The 23,212-nt window shown below is 38.2% G+C and overlaps 1 protein-coding gene across 3 annotated transcripts in view; it reads left to right on the top strand.

Annotated features, from left to right (window-relative positions):
• The window catches only part of DAPK1 (death associated protein kinase 1), a 102,423-nt gene that overhangs the window by 64,280 nt on the left and 14,931 nt on the right, over nt 1-23,212 (top strand). For 2 of the 3 annotated variants that reach the window (XM_074812136.1, XM_074812138.1), the window contains exons 5-19: nt 763-892; nt 1,175-1,223; nt 1,361-1,387; nt 1,805-1,957; nt 2,102-2,147; nt 3,735-3,824; nt 5,103-5,195; nt 6,770-6,889; nt 8,043-8,141; nt 8,925-9,023; nt 10,163-10,261; nt 11,775-11,972; nt 12,982-13,179; nt 16,523-16,621; nt 21,688-21,765. In XM_074812136.1, coding sequence (XP_074668237.1) covers nt 763-892; nt 1,175-1,223; nt 1,361-1,387; nt 1,805-1,957; nt 2,102-2,147; nt 3,735-3,824; nt 5,103-5,195; nt 6,770-6,889; nt 8,043-8,141; nt 8,925-9,023; nt 10,163-10,261; nt 11,775-11,972; nt 12,982-13,179; nt 16,523-16,621; nt 21,688-21,765 — 1,578 coding nt within the window. The remainder of the gene's footprint in view (nt 1-762; nt 893-1,174; nt 1,224-1,360; nt 1,388-1,804; nt 1,958-2,101; nt 2,148-3,734; nt 3,825-5,102; nt 5,196-6,769; nt 6,890-8,042; nt 8,142-8,924; nt 9,024-10,162; nt 10,262-11,774; nt 11,973-12,981; nt 13,180-16,522; nt 16,622-21,687; nt 21,766-23,212) is intronic. The other variant, XM_074812137.1, reaches the window with a different exon arrangement.

Here is a 23,212-nt window from a genome sequence, read left to right as displayed (position 1 = left end):
AGAGCATGCCAGCTTGTGGAGGTGACAGGATATGGAGACTAAGTAGCTGGTTCTGTATGCTAGTTAAAGTGATACAGTGTAGAAGCAGGGTCCTTTGATGATAATCCTGACATTTTATCTTCCAACTTTGTTCTGGCTTTGCAAGTCTTTGTTGTAAAATAATTGAAAGCCCATATTTTAAAATGCAGCTAGAAAACACATGAGAACCTGCTCGTTATCCTTTTTCGTAACTTATATGTTGAACATTAAAATCTGGAAACTGGACCACTCCAAAAGTTTTTCTTGGAGGTCTAAAGGCAACAAGATATATCTTCCTGATTGCTTGTGCAGTGTGAAAGAAACCTCTTTCAGGGAGTAATGTTAACCAAGCCAAAATAGTAGTTTATAGGGCTTTGTTTCTTGCAAGCTCCCAGCAGTGCTCAGATGGCTGTAGTGTAGGGGCTTCTTTACTGAAGACAGTGTGTTTCACTTAGTGTCAGTCCACATGGAAACTGCAACTGTGTTGCATCTACAAGAGGTAAAATCTTGGCCCTGTGGAAATCGTAGCACTCTGTCATCAACATTAAATGCTAATTTTCTGTAGTTAATTTGTAGTGTATGTTAGATTGTAATAGGAAAAGATGGGATTTTTCCACTGAAGGCACAATTCAAGAGGCTGAGGGAGGTAAAGAGAAGTGTTCAATGCTGAAGAATGCAGGTGTGTGTCAGACATTTTGTACCTGTGTATGATCTGTCTTTCTCTCCCCTTCCTCCTTCTCAAAGCCTGAAAACATAATGTTGTTGGACAGGAATGTACCAAAGCCTCGAATCAAGATTATTGACTTTGGTTTAGCACACAAAATTGACTTTGGAAATGAATTCAAAAATATCTTCGGAACGCCAGAGTTTGTTGGTGAGAAAACAGTTATTTCTTCAAACTATTCTTTCTCAGTCTGTGAAACAATATCTGTGGCTTAGCCTGGTTTGGCTGAGTTACAGATTATGTAATTTGTGTGTAATTCATGGCATTTTGAAATTTAAATAAGTAATTTGTAGTATTCAGTTCCAACTTAGACTCGCATTAAGGTGTTGTTATCTATCAGCATCTTAGTTTATTATCTCTGCCATGTATAGGCTCAGAGTGACATAGATGTATTCTTTGACTAGGTACTGATCTTCCTGCTTTTTCCTTTAGCTCCTGAAATAGTAAATTATGAGCCTCTTGGTCTTGAAGCAGATATGTGGTAAGTTATTGGATCTTACTTGAAATAAATCTCTCATGATTATTCTTATGTTCTAACCTTTTTTTTTTCTCTCCTCTCTCTCCCTCCATCTGTTTCTCTCTCCTCTCCTTCATCCCTCCCCTCCCCCTTCACTCTAGGAGCATTGGTGTAATAACTTATATTCTGTAAGTACCAAAATCTATGGGTGGTTCTTGCAAATGCTGTTTTTTAATTCTGATTCTGTCCTCTGGGTTTTTGGTGGTGTCTGTACAAGTCAAACCATTTTGATTGCACATCATAATTCAAGTTGAATGATCATAAACTCAATAGTATAATTACTGAAAGAATGGCCATTAATCAGCATTGAGATAGCATGAGAGGCTGTCATCTGTAGGTCATTTTCCACAGCAGCTCTATCTTAATCAATATTCTCTGAAATTACAGCAAAGATTTTTGCCCTCCTAGATCGCATCTTTTCAAAAGCACATTTGCAGTCTTAAGCCACAAAAGAAAAATGTTCACTTTCTGCTGTTGTTTGATCTCAGAGGATTGAAACAACGATGTTACAGCATGTCATGAGAGGAGTGTTCTCTTTCTTGCAGTTTAAGTGGTGCATCACCATTTCTTGGAGAAACCAAACAGGAAACATTAGCAAATGTGTCTGCTGTGAATTACGAATTTGAAGAAGAGTTCTTCAGTAATACCAGTGCCCTAGCTAAAGATTTCATACGAAGACTTCTAGTCAAGGATCCAAAGTGAGCTGTTCCTCTTGTGTATGCACTGTTGCACCCTGTCTCTAGTATTTCAAATTACATGGTATTCTGAGATGTTAGTTTAATAAACATATAGCAGTATGCATTTTTTACTATCTGAAACAGTTCTGTCTTATTCTATTAAAGGAAGAGAATGACTATTGAAGATAGTTTGCTGCATCCTTGGATCAAGGTTAGCATGTAATTCATTCTCTGTTGTCCTGTTTTTAATCATTATTCATTTCATACTTCCTTTTCACTTTTCAAGTTCCTTAACAAGGAAAATGGGCATAATTTTTTAATATGACTTACTGAAAACTAACACGTACAGAATGTGGACTTCCATTAACATATCTGCTGTGTAAGTTATCAGTAGCGAAGTAGCCCACTATTGAGATTAAAGTCATGCTCAGGCAGAGAAGCTAGTCTTCAGGGAGCATTGTGCTGGCAAAGATACATTCTCTGAATCCAGTCCAATTTTCTTTCACATTTTTCATTTTGTAATCTTATTTAGATCGGGCAAAAAAGAGTCATCTCTATTCTGTCCTTCCTCTTTAGACTGAAGAAAGCAGTTGATGTGGGGTGGTGGTCCACTTCTTCTTGCAGTGTTCCACCGTGTTTGATTTGGATCAAGCTGTTGTGGTGCTGCTAGATTGAGAGGGAGAAAAGGGGACCTATCATTCTTCTTAATGCGTGTAGTAATACTTGCCACTTAATTTTTTAAATTCCGTATCACATTCTGATCTGAGTAGTAAACCTCTTGAGTGCCATTGATTTCCGAGGTCTTGGGGATGCACAGTGGGTATTTCACCCCCTTCCACTTCCCAGAGAACCTGTTAGCAGAATATTTATCTGTGCCACAGCTGCTTCAGTTCATAGTTTAGCATCCTAGGGCAGACATTTCTACACCAGTACACCAAACTACAGATTTGACTGTGCTTTTCTGACTTTTTGTTGGGGTAATCTTAAACAGTTGAAATATGTTGGATGTGTTGAAATGATTTTTCAAACTGCTGAAGCAAGCGTTGTCCAAGTTTGTCTCTCGGGGACCAAGATCTCCACATGTTGTTTTGTACCCTGTTAACGTTCCTTTATATCTTAACTTTCTGGGCATTCTCCCCCCACCCCACTGGTCATATCCTCTTTTCCCCCTTCCCATCACTACATTTACCTTCATTTCTCCATAAAAGTGACTTCAAGTATGGGATCATATAATGCAAAATTTGGTATACTCCACTGGTAACTGTTGCTTAGTATTAACCTGTGAGAAAGTTCAGAAGGTGCAGCCTTAGAGCTTGCTGCACAAGCAGGTGGGATATGATTTTTTTGGGTCCCAGAAGTATCCAGCTGATTACACTGAGACTGGTACAAAGTTTAACTGCATTCAAAGTCAGCCAGGAAATCTTCCCAGGAGACAAGACTTATGTAGGAGATGATATCCAATACTTCTGTCAGAGGAAGGTGGAAGGATAAAACTGATCTTTCCGTTGGCTGTTGGCTTTTTTTGTTTAAAATGAAAAAACAAATTTTAGTATTGCATGAAATACACTTAGATCTGGATTTCCTTTAGGGCATTTTCTCAAGAAATTCCATCTGCATGCCCCACTAGGCTGTGGATGTTAAAATGATGTGCTTACAATTGCTTTATTATTACAATATCATTATCGTATAAGTGGAAGTCATCACTGAAGGACAGTGTCTTACAGGAAGGTACTTTATGAAAGTTCTGGGTGTAATTGTGGAATATTTTACAACACCTTTATTTTCCTTCTGCGCATAGCCTAAAGACACCCAGCAAGCACTTAGTAGAAAAGCATCTGCAGTGAATATGGAGAAATTCAAAAAGTTTGCAGCACGACGAAAATGGAAAGTAAGTCATTCAGTAAATCTTCAAAATGTTGACGACATACAAATGCAGTAGCATTACCTGCTCCAGGGACACATCAGTGCTTTTAAGAGTGGAGAATAAGGAAGAAGACACCCATTCCTCTGTCATTTGGAATAAATTAGGTGCTTGAGTATGGTGGTATGGGAGAAGACTTCTTTGTTAGTGATCTACATGCAAATGCTTGTGTGTGGATTGTTTTATGCATCTAGCTGTATGCTGTCATCGTCTGTCTCGGTAATGTTTTCAGAGAAGGGCACTTCTAAGTGTAGGTGCGTGTTTTTGTGACAGTAATCCCTGTAAATCAAACATCCTTAAAGAGGCCTCACAGAATTAATTATGCTAGTAGTTCTGCCAACACTCAACAGAGTAGGAAGAAAAAACTAGTCTCTTTTGCAAAGGGTTTTTGGTCTGCGACTGTCAACCTGTTTAGAAGGTTGGCATCTCTTCATCTTTCCAGAAGTGGGGTAAGGTATTAGCTGAAAGCGTTGATCTGTGCAAGGAGCAGTTCATCAAGACAGTTACCCACCTTCTGCATGCGCATTGGGGAATCCACACTGATACTAAGCAAGGGCAGGACTGTTGTATCTGTTTATCATGAGAAGAGATGAAACATAAGACAACAGAGGTCACTATTATTAGAAAAGGAGTTTTATTTGTTGTCACAGAGGCCAAGAAATAAGATTATTTTGCTAAGCTATGGACCAAAAGCACAAAATATCCAGCTCTGCAGTACAATTTTTTTTGCTGCAGTTTGATCTCTGTGATAGGTGAACATCTATGGTATTTAGAAAATTTAAGTACTAGCCTGCTGCCCTAGAATGAAATGGTGGGTCTAGGAATATCTTAAACTGTTTTGTAATATGGCATTTAAAGGAATGCTGTCAGCTAATTAACAGTCAGGTTTTCTGTGTGTACATACTTTAAAATATGTACATTTAAATGTTTTCAATGTGAACAGGAGGATGTAATACAAATCTGTTTTGTTTTGTATTTCACAGCTTGGTGAAATTGTAACAATCCAAAAATATTGTGTAGCTTTGCTTAGTGCGTATGAATAGCTTATTTGGATTATAAATGTCAAAAGAGGAAATTGACGGTTCAAATGCAATGTAAAAAAGAGATGGGGGTGTTGAAGTCAAACTCCAGTTTGTTTTGCTAATGCAACAGTATTCCTTTAAAATCTCTGCAATAGCATCTTATCACAAGTATTCTGTTTTGATTTTTTTTACATATAGCTTTTTTATTTTTATTTTTAAAAAGCAATCAGTGCGCTTAATATCCTTGTGCCAAAGATTATCAAGATCTTTCTTGTCCAGAAGTAACATGAGTGTCGCTAGGAGTGATGATACTCTGGTAAGTATGTTCTTATATGCTTAGAATGCTTTCTACATCTGAAACGTTAACATTTTGTGACATTATTCTAACAGAAATACTGGGCTATTGAAAATGCACATAATTAATTAATCTTGTATGTAGGAAGAAATAGATTCTAAGGCTACAGATGTCAGTTATCCATAGCCTGATCTTCTGCATGACACAAACCTTGAAATTTAATTTATTAATTACTGTGGTGAGGCTGGTAGCTATGCCAGAAATTCATCTATCTTGGTTTTGAAGTTTGATTCAGAAGGATTTTTTGTACTGTAGCAATTATTTGAAAAAGTTGCATCTGAATTTTTCATGACACTGTGTAGAGTAAAATAATACTGCATTTTTTTTAACAGAATATTCAAAATCATTGAGACCCTCTTAGATCCAGTGAGTGCTAGACAACAGTATCACAACAAGCAGTTATGTAAGGAGGAAATTTTAAAGTGGGCCAGTATTCAGTTTGTGGTATTACATATGTCTACTAGGTTTAGTCAGGAGCAATTGCTGTATGCTTTGTTGTAATTACAAATGCTTGTAAATCCAAAAGCATTCTTGTTTAGCTTACTCTCCAGGTTTTACTACACACTTCACAAATTCCCTGTGATCAGCAAAGTATGTATGTTAATATGTTTATAGCTGGGTAACCTCATCTTTTCTGTGCGTAAATAGGATCAAGCTTCAAAAAATTCTGCAAAGTCCTCTTTATCCTTACTATCTTCCCTGTGTCTCTCCTGTGCAACTCTGCCCTCTTGTTTCCACTCTTCCTCCTCCTGCCTTTCTGCTTCCAAGCTCTTTGTTTGCTCAGTGTTGCCCTTCTTTCCCTGCCTCCCCCGCCTCAGCCATCAGTATGCTTTTTAACACTGGCTCAGCATTTCACACCTGTGTTGCAGCAGGAAGGATTGTAGCCTAATGTTAGTGTTCTAAAAAATCTGAAACCTCAGGAGAGAGGAGTTAAGAGTGATCCAAATATTGGGCTCAGTGAATTTCAGTTCTTTGACATTTTAGTGCATGGGAGAAAAATAAAGTTATACCTGTAGAGTTATCTAGGCTCATTACTTATGTTCTAGATTTTTAACTTGTCCGTTTGTATAGATGAAAGCTTCGTCCAGAGTACCTCTCTTGTGTCATATTCCTAGATGGCTGAAACATAATACTCCAGTTTGTATTTGTGTACTTCTTGGGTTTTTTAATGTTCACATATATGCCTGAAATTAGTTTCATTTCATGCAAGTACTGCATCTATTGAAAGTCCTAGGAGGAAAAAGAGAATACCTAATAAAAGAAGTGTATTTGGGATCTGAGTAATGAGTTCATGTATGAAGAAGAGGAAAGCATATTGTACTAGAAAATGTGTGGGGGTTTTTTGGTGTGGGTTTTCAAATAACGTGTACATGTTAGCCATATGCTTCACAAAGGATTACAACTTGCAGCTGAAGCTCTAAAAGACTTTGAAAATTTTACTTTTTAATCTTTTTTTTAGATGTTGTGGCAGCTGTTGAGAGGGATTTCTTTTCCTTGAAGCTTACAATTTTTCTTCTTTCTCATTTAATTACAAGGATGAGGAAGATTCTTTTGTGATGAAAGCTATTATTCATGCCATCAATGATGACAATGTTCCTGGATTACAGCACCTTCTGGGATCTCTGACAAATTACGATGTCAATCAACCCAACAAGGTAGTGTGGGTCTGTGATGAGGTGTGTGGGGGACTAGCTATCACCCTGTTGAATAGAGCAACATGGTTGTAAAATAGAAATGTAACACCTGAAATGAAAAGACAAGTGGATGGGAAATAATTCTGCTTTCTTTAGGAGAGATTTTAATGTGTTCTGTGTTCAGTCTTCTCAAACTACCTGAAAATGGAGCCAAAAATGTGTTGGTTTATTTTAGCCTAGGCCTTTGAGAGAGAAAGTATTAATCAAACCTATTGTCAAGAGCTGTGATATATCAAGATATCAGCCTTTGGTTTTCTTTGCAGTTGTTTTTTTGTGGCAGATGAAGATGGCAGAATACGTAGGAATAACCAGACTGCCAAAACTGACTTTGCAAAACACTGTTAAAAACAGAAGTCCCATACTGCAGAAACTAGTTATTTGAACATAATGTTAAATGATGTCATTCATTTTCAGAAATGAAATTACTTTCCTACTGCAGTATTTCAGTGTGCTGTTGCCATACTAACAGGAGTATTGGAATTGAGACCAAGAGACAAAAGTTCTGTTGCTGGCTCTGCTGTTTAACCTTGGATAAATCATTTCTGCTCTAATTTTCACTTTTTTGAATGTTATACTGACCTTCATTATAAAGTACTTCAAGAAATATTCATGAAGAGCACTATAGAAGTAAAGTGTCTGTTATTTTACTGTGATGGGGCCTTGAACCTTTCAAGAAATCACTGTATTTTTTGTTTTAATGGTTTGGTCCCATTTAACTTTCCTGTATGTTCCTGGAGGCTTGTGTCTTTGAGGTGGTGTGACAAACACTTGGGAAATCTGGCTTAAAATGTAGATATAAAGAATTTGCAAAGGGGAACATCCTTGCCAAACTGGGCTGATGAGGATTTAATATTAATATTCCTAATTTGAAAAGCATGCCTTTAGTATGTAGTGTATCATTTAGTAGATGTGAATTCATCACAAAAATATGGAAGATGGTTGTGAATAAATTTCTTTGGACAAAGGGACAAATTATTTTCTATACAGCATTCCCTGAAGACTTAATTTGAATCTGGAAACCCAGAGATGCCATTCAGTGGCTGCCTTCTATTCCACTCTTTCCTTAATCCTTCAAAAATTAAATATATTGTTCTTGCTTCTGTCTCACTGTTAGCATGGAACACCTCCACTACTGATTGCTGCTGGCTGTGGAAACATTCAGATGCTTCAGTTGCTTTTAAAGCGTGGATCCCGTATTGATGTTCAAGATAAGGTCAGGGTTCTGCTTTGTCACTGTTTTGTGTAAGATTTTTAGTATAGCAGAGGACAAGCAGTTCAGACCAAGTTGTATTGGAAATGAAAAAGTCTGGGTTGTAGAGCCTGTTTTCTCTCTTCCACAGCAAAAAGATAAAAGCAAATCTTCAGTAACGTCTTTTATTACTAGTGCACATCCTCTGATTTTGGTCACTTTATTAGTTGAAGTAATTTGAATGATACTGATCTTAAAATGTAGTTCATGCTTACAGAATTGCCCCAATTAGTTCAAGTTAGTGATTGCCCTACAACTCAATGGTGAACTTTATTTAATATGGAATGATAAATGCACATTTTAGCATTGAGGAATAGTGCAACTAGAACTTGTATGTAACAGAGGGTATGCTTTGCAACAAGCTTTTTCTCAAAATGTGTTGTAACAATCTGGGGTAAATTTAAAGCAAACTTGAAGCACTGTCTGCTTCTCTATATAATAGATGGTAAAGTACGCAGCAGAAAGGTTTTTCTCATTACTTTTTTTTCAAAAAAAACTCCCTTACAAGGGGGAAGAGGATTATCCTTTCAAACAGTTAGTGATCCTGTTAATTGTCCTTGCACAGAGGGGTTTTTGTGGTCATTGTTGAACCACTTCAAAATTTTTTTTAAAAAAGTATGTTCATATAAGCTTGAATAGCTGTTCAGTATATCTGTGTACATCTAACTGCATGTATACCTCAGCTGAAGATCTAAAATTAGGCTTATAAATTGATCGGTAACATCTGTAATGAAGTATTTTTGACAGGCTGGATCTAATGCAATCTATTGGGCTTCTCGACATGGTCATGTAGAAACACTGAAATTTCTCAATCATAATAAATGTCCTTTGGATGTTAAGGATAAGGTAAGAAAAAAGTTCTTTTCCTTTTTCATGCAGTGATCCTTTTTTTTTAATAACTTTAGCAAAGAGAGAAGTCTTCCAGCTGGAATGATTTTTCGACTGTGCCATAATTCCAAGAATGTGACTGGCTTTTTTACTGTGGTTTTATAAAATGACATATAGGGCTATGATAACACAGCTTTAAAGTAGCTGGATGTACTGATTATTTTCCTGACAAATGTTAACCAAGCGTGCATGTTAAATGTGGTGAGTACAAAATCTAAATTTTTGCTTGAAGACAAGATTTTGCATTGAAACTTAGGGTAGAATTGTGACTCTCTTTTTCATTCCTCTTGATTGAAAATCACTTTTGCCTGACAAGTAAATTTGACTGTTACTAAGTGGAATATAATGAAGCCTAAGAGTTTATAGCTGATGAGCACTTACCTTGTCTCCAGCAGTGTTATTTGAGCAACATTTGCCCTAGAAACTAGTTCCTGTTAAAATCCTATATTATAGTGATGTTTTTATACTAGCCAAAGCTCCAGTATAGAGGCAGTTATACTTGTGAAACACAGTTTGCTTTGTTGAGGAAACTAGTGCAAGGCAAGGCACATTAGCAAAATTAGTGTTCAACTCCTGATAAGGATACTAGGAAAGGTTACTCTCTTAATAAAAATACCATTTCTTTTTCATATAATTTCAACAAAAGGTTGCAAATAATTACATGTAATGACCAAAATACGCCTGGATATACCAACATATTAGGCCAGCTCCTTACATTTGTATATACAGGGTGGAGGGAGGGGCATATGGAAATAATATGAATAGAAGTAGGATGTCTGTTTCAACACCAATTGCATATGCAGCTGCCTCTTCATATTGCTCAGAAATCCCATTGTGGCTGTGACCTGAAACAGACTAAGTAGGAAAATTAGTTCTGACAAAGGAAGGCCTTTGAAGAAATAACCTATCAGGTGGTGGTGTATCTGTCACATGCCACTACAGTTTGTAAGCAGATCTCTGCTGACCACAGCTGTGCCGCTGGGTTACAGGGAGGGAGGAATACTCCGTGCAGCATACAGGCATTCAGGCTGTACACAGCAGTATATATCCAGGGGTGACGTATGAAATTACACTGGCATGTCCTTCTTTAATTGCAGTCTGGGGAGACCGCTCTCCATGTTGCAGCTCGGTACGGGCATGTGGATGTGGTTGAGTTTCTCTGTAGCATTGGATCCAATCCAAACTTTCAAGACAAGGTGAGTCATGGACGCTGTCTGTTTTTCTTCAACAAATAAGGCTTTAGTGTGACTGGTCAAAACTCTTAGTCTTATCTTGCAGCCTCTGGTATGTTTGCATTTGAAAAAAAAAACCAACCAAAAAACCCCAAAACAATTACAGAGGTTTCAATACCTCTTAATAGATTAAGACTATGCAAAATACAGTGTGGATGAATCAACCACTCTTACAAAACACAGGTTCTCTTGAAAGCTTAAAGACAGAGAAACTCAACATCACAAAGGTATGGCTAGTAGTGTGTGCTCTGTGATTTCAGCTAAAGCTTTTATTAGTTTTTGCCTTGACTTCATCTTGTTTTTAGCCATCATGGGACTTTGCTGAAGTGTCAAGCACTCATTTTTGAAAATGAGAGGAGGGCTCAGGAGGGATTGTTTAAAGCTCTGAAATATTTTGAGAAAACATGAAAGAAAAGGCTTAATAGAAAACATCCGTTTGACCCAAATTTAACTGTGTGTAGGAGTTCCACAAGCCTCCCCAAGTGCTGCATCCTCTAGGGCTACCTTTATATTGTTTAAGCAGCAGCAGGTCAAGGGACCAGAGGACGTGCTGCTCGACTGTTTCCTCAGATTTTCACAGAAATCTTGAATGCAGTCCAAGTCGTCTACTATTGTCTTCATTAGTTGTCTCCTCATTGATATTTGCCAGGTGCATAAAGGATATCCCATTTCTTAGAATTTCATAGAATGACTTTTTTGGTGGGTTGTAATCCTCCCTGCTTTTTAGTGGACTACTTTCAATACCATATTTCTGTAAAACATTTGAGCTTCTTAATGATATTCCATGTAACTGTTAGGAAGTACAAGGAGATTGAAGGTGAATATTTTGAAGCTTCCAGGGTTCAAGCAAAAAGCGAATTAGAACTTGTCACAACTGAACTCAAAATGTCTGCAGTTTCAAACGCTTGTTGTGATGCACATTTAAAGAACTTGTGTTTCTAAATACCTAAAGTCACTGCCTACACTCCTAAATCATAAGGATGTGCTTTTTGAACATGGTAAGCAGAGTGATCTTCCTCAAACCACAAGTCTAGTGGGATTTGCATCTCCTTGGTGAAGCGATCTGTTTTAAACACTGTATTAGTCCCTCAGCACACAGGATGTAGAAGTTGTTTATGAATGAGGATCAGTTTTCAAGTGAGAGAACCAAGATAGTTAGCTTCAGGAGCACATCTAAACTAAGATTGCTGACATGCAAGGTGTTAGCAGATAGTTTTATGGTGAGAAATATGGGTTCTTGGAATCCAGGTAATAATGAAAATCTGGTGCGTTACCATAATCACTTGGTATGTCAGCAAGAGTTATTCTTGCTTTGAGAATGTCAGCATTAGAAATTACAGCATTTTTTTATAGGGCTTACTTAGTAGACTGTCTTTCTTCTTTTGTGTCATCTTTCTCTCTTTCTGAATTAAGCTGGGGAATTGTTCCTCCTGGCATTTGGTTCAGCTCTGGGTTTTTTTATTTTCCATGTTAATAGGAAGAAGAAACACCACTACATTGTGCTGCTTGGCACGGCTACTACTCTGTTGCTAAAGCACTCTGTGAAGCAGGTTGCAATGTGAACATTAAAAACAGAGAAGGGGAGACTCCACTCCTGACAGCATCTGCTAGGGGTTACCATGATATTGTGGAATGCTTGGCAGAACACGGGGCTGACCTTCATGCAACAGACAAGGTTAGTTTGAGTTGCTTTTGGTCAGGAATTAAGTCCAGAGATCACAGGTATCACAGAGCTGTCTCTCTGAATTGCTTCATTTGAATACTGTAAGCCAGCATTGTTTCCATGATGTGGGTTTTCTGAGCAGTTCACACAGAGACTGTTGATGACTGCAGTAGCCTTTAAAGTTGCCCACTGATTATTTTTCCATGATTGGGTTTTTGCTGATTCATTATCACTGTATCAGTTATCACCTTATGAGTAATACTCTATGAAAAATGGCAGGAACACTGAGTTCTGTAATTGGCAACAAACTATTAACTTACAAGGAGAAAAGATGGATTTACTGTTTGCCTTTGATTCCTACAGGTTGGATAAATCACACCTATTTCCAGGAAGCTAAATTCCAACTGTTTAAAAATATAACTATTTGATGCAGAATCGTTTTTTGTCTTTCATGGTGTAATTACAACAAACAAATTTTGCATTTCAATGCTTGTACTTTTGGTGTGCTTGTCATTTTTAGCTACCTTTATTGCTGATAGTTACAAAATAGCTATTAAAGCAATTTCAGAAAAATGCTTTTGCTTCTGAAAGAATTAAATTGATTTTTTCCAGTCACATTGTCTCTTAAGTTGTTCCACAAAGAAAGCTCTGTCTATAAAGTTACTGATCACTAAGCAGATTGCATGACTTTTGCATCACTGACTTATGTCAGTAAACACTAGAGTGGTTTACAATATTCAGCTGGTTGTTACAGTTGGTCACTCCCACCTCCTAGGGAAGTTGTCAGTAGAGAATTTGTATTTGCGTTTCATCCATTCCACTGCAATGTCCAGTGGCTTAATAGAAATTTGCTTTCATTCCATAGCTTTTGTTCTGACAGTTACTGTGTGTCTCGCTGCCTCCACCCTCAAAAAGAGGGGCAAGGAGATGCCCCCAGTTACATGAAATTATTGTGACTCTGCAAAATGCTTTGATTTTTAGCATTATTAAATCTCAGTTACGACCTCACTTGTGATTTCAGGATGGTCATATAGCCCTACATCTTGCTGTGAGAAGATGTCAAATAGACGTAGTTAAAACTCTCATCAGCCAAGGATGTTTTGTAGATTTCCAAGACAGACATGGCAACACTCCCTTGCACGTGGCCTGCAAAGATGGGAATGTTCCTATTGTGATGGCACTCTGTGAAGCAAGCTGTAGTATGGATGTCACTAATAAGGTAAATGGAATATGGATACTGAACTACCTTTTTTAATAGCTCACCCATTGCATTAGATGACCTTTTCCAGTTCTCTGATACAGAAAATATTTTTCCTTTTAGTTTTTTATCTCTTAAAGTGGCCAAATGCAAAGCATTAAATGACTCACCTTGCAAATTTACCTGTTTGTTTCTGTTGAATAGATGATTAAAGACCCATGAAGACAGAGCCCAGGTGAATTACCACAGTGTATTTTTCCACTCAACTCTAAAGTTGAAGTATATGCCAGCCTTTCCTAGCTGTATAGCTTTGCTTTGTGCAGATTATATCTAGGCCCTGAAGAGCAGATGAAATGCATTGCTGCTGGCCTTGATGTGATTTAATAATAGTAATTTATATACAGAATAGAAGACTAGTACATTTTTATGAAAAATCTGCTTTGAATTCTTCCAAACTACATGCACTGTCATCTAACAAGGGATTTAACTGTAGATTCTATTCCTGGTTAGAAAAATGAGTGTCATATTGGCTGGTTTTTTATGTTTTTCTGCATTGAGTTGATTTATTAAAATAAATACTAATCAAACATTTATCTTAGAACAGAACAGCATTAATTTATATATTAAACGAGTTGTCACTGGCAAGGTCAGGAAGTCTCAGAATTGAAATGTTAAATGAAGTCAGCAGTCTGAGTAAGGTGCTTTTTGGGAGCTTTTTTATTGCTCGTTGTTTCACAAACAATTGTAGAAACACTTGGTGAACTTTATAACCCTGAAAATGTTGATTCCAGTGCATATGGCTGTATTACTCACAGTTAAAAATGTGAACTGTCCATAATTGTTGTAAGCACTTTCCAAAAAGAACGTGTAATAGCCTTTCCCTAAACTTTGAGATACTAGTGCCTTGTTTGCTTATTCTGTTGTGCTAGTGCTGCTGTGTGTGGGATAACTCAATGCAATGCTTTACAGGTTTAACATTCTGGCTTTGTTCCTAGAGATCTTTTAAGAGAAAAGTAAGCTGTTTTCAGGAAACTTCCCGTTGGTTAGTTTGAATAGGTTAGAACCATTGGACTCTGCAGACAGGCTGCGGGGCTTTAAGGGCTTGATATTTAGCTATGCATGTCTTTCTCTGCCCTATTTAAATTTTATATATGCTATAAAGTTTAAAAGTTACTCATAGGAATCTTTATGTTGCTATCTGCAATTTGTTTGATGCAGGTGTCGTAGCTTCTTTATTTTTCTGGAAAAGTACATGTTCTGGAATAACATTTTGCTAGTTAACGCTCACATTTATTACCAAAGCACTGACCCTTTCTGTATTAGCCAGCTAAAGAAAATTGTGGGGCTTTTGGCTTGGGGGTTGTCCAGTGCAATCACTTCTGGTTTCTGTAATTAAAATCATCAGCTGCCAAGTGAAAAAACTTAAAATAATGAGCTCCCTGGTCTTGCCTCTGAGTTTAAGCCTGATTGACTAGACAATTAAATCCAGATCCACAGCTGAGAACACATTTTGGGGAAGGTGAGTTAATGTAGCACAAGGCTGGATTAGCACCTCCTTTCATAGTGAAGAATGCTGAGCTGGGATCAGTGGCCTGACTAAGCATGCTGTGGAAAAAATAATCAGTCTTCAAGTGTTCAGTGGGGGCAGGATCAGGGCTACAGAAGCTGTTGTTACGGTTTGTGTCCTGTTACTTTCCTAGAGTCACATATGCTAGAGTGAATTTTAGAGTGATTGTTATTTGAAAGGGTGAGTTTGGGTCTTATCAAATAGAAAATCTATTTCTACTGGTCCTCTTCGGCAGCCCTGTAATGGGAGTACATTAACATAACCATTTATCCTTGGTCCTTACATCTGGCATTGTCCCACATATACGTAATACTGATGGAAGGTAGCATTTGTTTCTTCCACAGACTGCAGTAGAACAGCATACACGTTTATTTAGAATCACAGAGTCAAAGATTGAGTCCAGCTGTAAACCTAACACTGTCAAGTCCACCACTAAACCATGTCTCTAAGTGCCACATCTACATGTCTACCACATCTACACCTCCAGGGATGGTGACTTTACCATTTCCCTGGGCAGCCTGTTCCAATGCTTGACAACCCTTACAGTGAAGGAACCTTCCTAATATCCAGTCTAATCCTCTCCCAGCACAACTTGAGGCCATTTCTTCTTATCCTGTTGCTTGTTACCTGGGAGAAGAGACCAACACCCACCTCGCTACAACCTCCTTTCAGGTAGTTGTAGAGAGCAATGAGGTCTCACCTCAGCCTCCTTTTCTCCAGGCTAAAAAACCCCAGTTCCCTCAGCCACTCCTCACAGGACTTGTGCTCTAGACCCTTCACCAGCTTCATGGCTCTTCTTTGGATGCACTCCAGCACCTCAATGTCTTTCTTGTAGTGAGGGGCCCAAAACTGAACACAGTATGCAAGGTGCGGCCTCACCAGTGCCGAGTACAGGGGGAAAATCACTTCCCTAGTCCTGCTGGACACACTCTTTCTGATACAAGCCATGGTTCTATTTGAGTTGGGGTGTAGGGTTTTGAGGAGCTGTGTATCTTTTCTGTTTCCATTTGTCAGAAAGTTAGCTTTGGTTTCAAATACTTTTTGGGAAGTAATTTTGTGAGATTGTTTCTGAGTGTAGGGTTGAGACAGGGAAGAACAGTATTTGAAAGCATGAAAATACATGAAGTTAATAGTAAAAGGAGTTACAAGCAGAAAAGACGTGGTAGTGATAAGGTGCAACAGTAGTTCTGAACATGAAAGCCCAGAAGTGGATGTCATGAGGACCTGTTGCCAGTGGAGAGATTCACAGGAAAAAGCAAAAACTGGGGAAGCAATGCTTACAGTACTTTCCCTCTGTCACTGAAAGCACAGATTCCTTCAGGCTGACTTCTTGCATTCATCCCTTTTATTCCTTTGTGTTGAAGTAGGAGACTGCAGATACGTAATCCTCAGTAACACTTGGATTGAAATAGAATCCAGAGCTTTAAAGGTTAAGGACTTAGTGTTGCTTAACAGGATAATATTTAATTAAGCAAAATGAGATTAAATTTATCAGGAATTAGAGAGACATTCTCAAATATAACCAAAAAACTCTAAATCATTCCTCCACAGTTGTGGAGAGTTGTGGATTAGGTATAAAATTGTTTCCTGTTTTTTAAGTAGTCAGTCTAGCCTTTGTTTTTAATTGAGCTTTAAGCAGTTATGCTTAAACTGTAGTCAAAAGTACTTTTACTTAGTTTTTGCAAGACCTTTGCTGTGTTTCAGTATTTACAATTGTACAATATGTTTAATTATTAGTCATAAAATTTGGAGTGAAGTTCTTTGACTGACATAATGACACTTTTTTCCCTGTGTTAGTATGGGAGAACACCTTTACATCTGGCAGCAAACAATGGCATTCTTGATGTTGTCCGGTTCCTGTGTCTTACTGGTGCCAGTGTAGAAGCTTTAACCTCTGTAAGTATTGAGAGGTACTGTTATGCTTCTTGCTTCTGTGTTGGATAGTAGGAAACAAATTCATCTCTTGGAGGGGGATGATAAAAGTACAATGGTCTAATATAATTACATTTTGAAACTAGAAAAAAAAAAAAAGTTAGGCTGTTGTATGTCCACAGCTTGAAAAGCATTCTTTTTTATCAACTTGTTCCATATTTATAACTGATTTTGAAACTGATTAAGGTACAGTATAGCTACCATGTCATTTACACCTAAGAACTTCTTTACCTAAGAATTACTTGTTAGCATTGTGTTTTCTGTAAGCACGGTGGACCACTGTCATTAAGATGTACATCATTTCACATCACATACAGTTACAGTACAAATGTATTTGTCTTGAATGTTTTTCTTGCTTTCGGGGGATTAAAAAGTTTTATTTTCATGGTGGGAGATGTGTGGGTGCATTGACGAATGAACTAGCATGCAAGTATCCTTGTAAAACAAATCATTTATGTCAGATCAGTCAGCACCACTGCTTCCAGTTAGCACCACTGAAGGTATTTTTCATTCTCGCTAAGGTGAGAAACATCCTCCTAGCTGACATAGCCACAGCAGGAATGAAGTGTCCTTCATCATGCACACCTCATACGCCCATGATACATTATAGGCATCATACATAACCATTACCGTGTTTTGAACAACCTAACCGTGATTTATTTTCAGATCCATTGGATCAGTTTACATTGCCATTCACCCTAAACAATGCATTCTGCTCAGAAATAGCTATTGTTCTGTATGCTGAAATCATGTTGTGATTAGATTTTGAGTCCATGTTTCTCAAAGTTATTCTCCTAACAAAGTATACCTGAGACAGCTGAATGGAGGGAAAAGGGATTAAACTTCTGTTTCATGCGCTTTACCCATTCAGTAGAAAATACAATTGTTTTCGTTGTTTTCCTGCACATTTAGCACTGTGGCTTTTTCCTCTGACTGTGTGTCTTATGTGGCAGGAGAATGCAAATGAGCTTGGAATTGTTGTTTAAACAAGTTTAGCATCTAAAATACTAGATTGTAGATGGGCATGTCCCCTATTAATCCATAATAATGGCATGTGATGCACTGGATTTTGTGGGGTGGTTTACAGATTTTCCTTTGTCACTTGTTTTTGTCCTTTTTTCATTTTATTTTCACTACTGCAGAATGCAGAGATAAGATAACAAGAAGGTGATGGAGGAATTCTTGAGCTGTATCACTTCATTTATGTCATGATGGCTGTGTTGGTATAATTGTCTGGGTAGACCCTGTCCTTCCAAGATAAACGTACTTTTTATCTCTTTAGTTTTGATCAGTTTGAAGGTGATAACAGTGAAATCATGCTGATACTAAATCTGGCAGGAGAAGCAGACTGAATATGCATATAACTATCCATTATTCCAGCAGTGTTGTGGCAGAGAGAAGGGCAAAGGATAACAGGAAGGGAGGAAATATGTGTGGTGATTTTAATAGCATTTGAGTTTGCATTAATTTGCTAGGTGGATGTTCTGTTCTGAAAAGTCTTATTAACAGCTGTTTCCAAGCCAGTGCAGTAGAATTAATTATCTTTTTCTTCTCTCAGAATGCCACTTCTGAGGAGTTAACTTTTTTAGCACTGCTAAGTAACTAGGTTGTAGTATGACTTCCCTGCCTCCTCCAGGCTAAAGCCCATTTTAGGACTAGTTTGATTTTTAATTTGATGGCATGAATGTTAAGTGACCTTAGGAAACCTTATGCTCCTGGAGTATACAGTATTTCCAATGGTTGAATATTGGCCAAAAAAATTCAATTGTGCTCACACACTAGCTGGCACCATGTTCTTGGCTTCTCACAGAAGTTTCTAAAATTGCACAAAGTTTAAAATTGTCAGATAACTTAAAAATTTTGTATGGTGATGCTTGCAAATGGCCAGTTAAACTCAGGACCAGCTCTGGCAGGCATAGATGTCTGGTTTGCACAGAGGAGCCAGTCAGCAATTGTGATGAAATATATAGCACCAGGTGTGAAATATGCTTTCATGCATTCTGTAACCAAGCCCTTCTCAGATGCCAGCTTTCCTTATGCATTTCTATCCCAGTATATAAATACCCTGTAATGTTCAATAAAACATGAATAGGAAAATAACTTACTGAAAGCTGTTTGCTATTTTGCTTGTGTTTTCTAATTCTGTTGTGCTCTACAGTTCATCCTGCAGTGGACATTCAGAGAATGCCTCATTTTGTTCACAATTTTCGCAAAAAAAGGGAACTTTGTTCTGTTAATTTCTTTTTCACGGAAGCAAATGCTTTTTCCACCTGTTAATAAATTGAGCTTCCAGATCCGAGTCTGGATTTTCAACAGACACGTGAACTGAACTGCTAGCATCTGTCAGTGTAAACATCTCAAAATGCTTTACTGGGGTAAATTGGACCTAGAGTTCTTTCTGCTATGCTTGGTGCTTCTTGCCAATGATCTGGGGTACTGTTCACCTATTCTACAGGCCTTTGTGCCTGTCTTGTTTACTGTGTGATCTGAAGAACATGGACTTCAAAAAGGGTGCTTCTCAGGCAACGCTCTTGTTAAGGTGTTGCTCCATAAGTGAAGGTGAGCTGGGAGCCAAGAGTAAACAGCAAGGCAAGTAGGGACAGCGTCCTCACCAGCAAGGGCCCAGTCCCACAGTACGCAAGCAAGGCAAGCAGCGCAGGTCCAGTGATGGCAACCAGCTTTAGCAAAGAGTCCAGGTTGCCGGACAATGAGGCAGGTCTGAGGTTAAGTCAAGGTTAGGAATTGGGCTCGTTGACCATGGTCAACCAAGGGTTCAGTGATTGCTTGGCAAGTCCATAGTGAAGAGATAGATTCAAGGGGAAACCTGGAAGTTACGAGCTGGGTCAGTGGGATATAGAGGCATATAACTGCAGTGTTACTTAGGTGAGGACCAAGGGCAAAAGCCTCAGCCTAAGAGCAATGCCTGAGCAAACGGTAGCGCAAAAGCCCTTGATGGGGCTTCTTTTCTGGTCTTTTTCCTTCACAGCAGTCTGAACCAAGATCAGGCAGCTGTATCAGACTGTTAACAGGTAGGCTTGCTCTGTGTACACATCTGCTCAGACTTTTAGCAATTTGAACCATTTCTGTTGCCATTTTTCCAGTTTTGAGAGCAGTCACCTCCATCCCATTATAACCACGCTCACTGATCAGGCTCTGGCCTAGCCACTGCGATCCACAATCCTTGCTAAGTACTCACCAGGTGGTTATTTCCTTTGTTTTTGTGCCCAAATAGCTGTGACTGAGCTAAATAAACTATATGTCAGAGTATAGCTGTTTAGCCAAAGCAAGGCCTGAAGTCAAAACAAACCCCCATGGAGTAATGAGAGACAGCAGGCAAGGGTGTCAAGTTACCCAAGCAATGCCAGGGCAGTTGTGGCATACCCATCAAGAAGTGTGGGACCTGCTCTTGATTCAAAGGGACAATGCCCGTGCAGGAATCTGTCACTGCATATGTGCTTGGTGCTGGAGTTTGCCAGGCCATCCCCAATCTTAAGTTGCAACAGGAACATACTGTGCTCTTCAAGAATGCAGGGTCAGGCTGTAGCAGTCCTGCTTTGGACTTAAGAGAAGGCCAAAGGTTTGGGGATCCAGATAGAATTCGCATTTCAGGTTGGTGAAGGCCACATCCTGTTACCACAGGGATTCTCAGGAAGGGGATCAAGGTTTCCCCTTTATTTGAAGGTTTTGGATTCCCCTGGATGTGCCCAAGACTGGAAACTTGTGAAGCACTAGAAGTACTGAAGCAGTTCTGATGGCAGACTAGCTACCCTGCCACTATATCACTTTTCCTCTCCTAAAGCAGGGACGCAGGATTAACTGGGATTTTGAGGGTAGGGTCAGCATAGACGTTCCTCCCTTTGATACATTTCTCTAAGGAAAATGAATTTTTAAAAATACATTCAGATGTTTCTTTACTAAAGTTGCGGTTAAATGTCAACTATGGAAGGAATTTAAGGGTAAGATACTGGTTCAGATTTAGTCAGTTCACACCATCAACTACAATTTTGGCTGTTTCTTGTTATGTTCTGTTCCTGTTCTGTCTGAATTATCTGAAGTTCTGGACTACGTAATAACTTTTATGGAAACGTGAAAATGGTTGTTGTAGGTGGGCACTCAGTTGTCAAAGATACTTATTTCATATGTAGGGATAATAATTACAGTAAGCTCAGGAACTAAAGACAATGCAGGTTTTACATTAAAAACTAGTAAAACCAAAGATAGAAACTCAGGAAGGAGATCTTAGTTTTCCAGTACTACTTCTTAATAATTGAAAGCTCTTACCTGAGAGAGAAAGTGCTGATGGATTAGTTAGTTACCTGTTACCAAAATTTAAAACAATACAATAACATTAATGTAGTTGTAAGAGTGAAAGTAGTGAGCAATTTTTATTTCAGCTTTTTTAATACTAAACTGCTGACCTGTGAAACATGGGTAGTTAAATGGCAAGACCAGAATGCTGGAGGCAGCTTTGCTTCTCCTTTCAAATTTGTTGATTCAATTTAAACCACATCCCTTACAATGTTCTTGCTTTCTGGAAACCTCCAGTGACTGATATGCCACTGTCATTCTTTATCCATTAATAAAATTCACCTGCTATTCATGTGAGTAAAAATATGCTCATGTGTCCCCTCTTTGTGAACTGTTTAAACTTCTAGGTCTGTAATATCTAGAAATGGCTATCATCCTCTAATTTGTGAGAAGAGGAATTCAGATGGGGAGTATTGGCATCACTCTCAGATGTGGAATTCAAAGTATCTTGCTACAGTGGCATCCAGATACCAATTTGTGAAAGAAATGCCATTGTTCTGCATAGTACCATATTTTTTTGACAATTTAAAGATACAGGGATTCTGGTGTTAGTAGTTGTTCCTGGTTGTTGTTTTTTTTCTTTCTTCTCCCTATTTCATTTGCATCTGACAGCAGTTCTGTTACTGCCTTGAGCAGCTGAGCTATGTTGCATGTGATATGGTTTTTTTTTTTTATTGTGAGCAAAAGGAAGGAACTGCTGCTAATAATTTTTGTTTTAACAGGATGGGAAAACAGCAGAAGATCTCGCCAGAGCAGAGCAGCATGAACATGTAGCCAGTCTGCTTGCAAGACTTAAAAAGGTCAGGAATGCATGAATTTTAACTGAGGTTCTCATGTTTATAAGATACCAAGAAAAGTCTTACCATGGGAAATCACATGATAAGATATTCATCAAAGCCATTCTGAAAACCTGTTGCAAAAATCCTTACTGGAATGGTGTCTCTTTTTTTTTTCTTTTTTTTCATATTTTTAATTTGAAATTATGCTCCCAGTTAAAGCTAGTATGTACATGTTAAAAAAAATGGCTACGCTAGTCTGCACCGCTGATCTGTCTTACCCTGTCTCTGACAGTGCCTAGCAACGCATCTAAGGTGTTCAGAAGAAACTGGAAAATAAGCTATTAAGGATTAGCACATCCAACAAGAGGACTTATTTCCCCACTGTTACCAGTTTAGCTAGATTAGGGTTATGAAGTATCAGGGGTTTGGAATAGCTGCGTATGTTCTCAATGTCTTCTTTTAATTCTGCAATTTTCTGCAATTTCAGAATCCCAGACAACTAAACACAAAGTTGATCTGGGCTTGTTGTAAGGCAGTAAGTCTGACACATCTGATCCACATTGATTATTCTGGATAGGCAGCATCACTCATGCTGTGAAGATTCAGGGACCACTTGCCTGGCGATTACAGGCAAGACCCAGACAAATTAAAACAATCCTGTTTTAATTACGCTGATGGATCTGTGGAAAACTGAAATAAATGACCATTTCAGAGTAGCAACAGAAGATGGTGTGTACCAGGCATTGCCAAGGTGAAAGTAGAATCATGTCCTTTAGTCCTGCCAGTAAGTCTATACTTGCTAGGATTATAAAATATATCAGTGAAGAGGTCAGAAAGTGCCAAAATTTAGGTTTCCTTTGCAGTAATAGCTTTTGTAAGCTTTTGTCATAACAGGATCCATTCTGCATGGTTATATCCCCATACCAAACCCTTGCCTGTGTCTGCATGCCGGTGGATAAATTTGTGATTTAGTCATGATGTAAATACAGAACTAATACAAGTTGACCTAGAACAAAAGAGAGAAGGTCAGATAAATCTCTTCTGAAACAGATGTTAGTAGCTCTATCTTCTTGATAGCAGCGTATACTTAGTTATTGAAGGCCCGCCTATATATATGGGGAAAATGTATGATAATTATATACTTGATCAGAGAATATGATCAATTGAAATTAATAAATTACATGAAAACAATGAAAATATTCTAGTACTACTCAAAAAAGGTCAATACTATCTAGTACAGATCATACGTGACACTTGCTTTATTTTCAGTGCTTGTGGAGGGTTTTGTCCCTAATAGCACACACATGGAGAACCTATAGAATGCCATAGTGGCTCTTGGAGAGGATTCAGTATTAGCCATGAGGGGGTGCAGTATTTGCATTGTGACTAACTTATCTAATAAATGCCTTTTAGCGAGGAAGGAACTAAATTATATGCACTCCTATTTCTGTCAAATTTCTCATCTTAA

The sequence above is a fragment of the Strix aluco genome, chromosome Z (genome assembly GCF_031877795.1).
Source record: "Strix aluco isolate bStrAlu1 chromosome Z, bStrAlu1.hap1, whole genome shotgun sequence".
Classification (NCBI taxonomy): Eukaryota; Metazoa; Chordata; class Aves; order Strigiformes; family Strigidae; genus Strix; species Strix aluco.
This window is presented reverse-complemented; position numbering and strand designations above follow the sequence as displayed.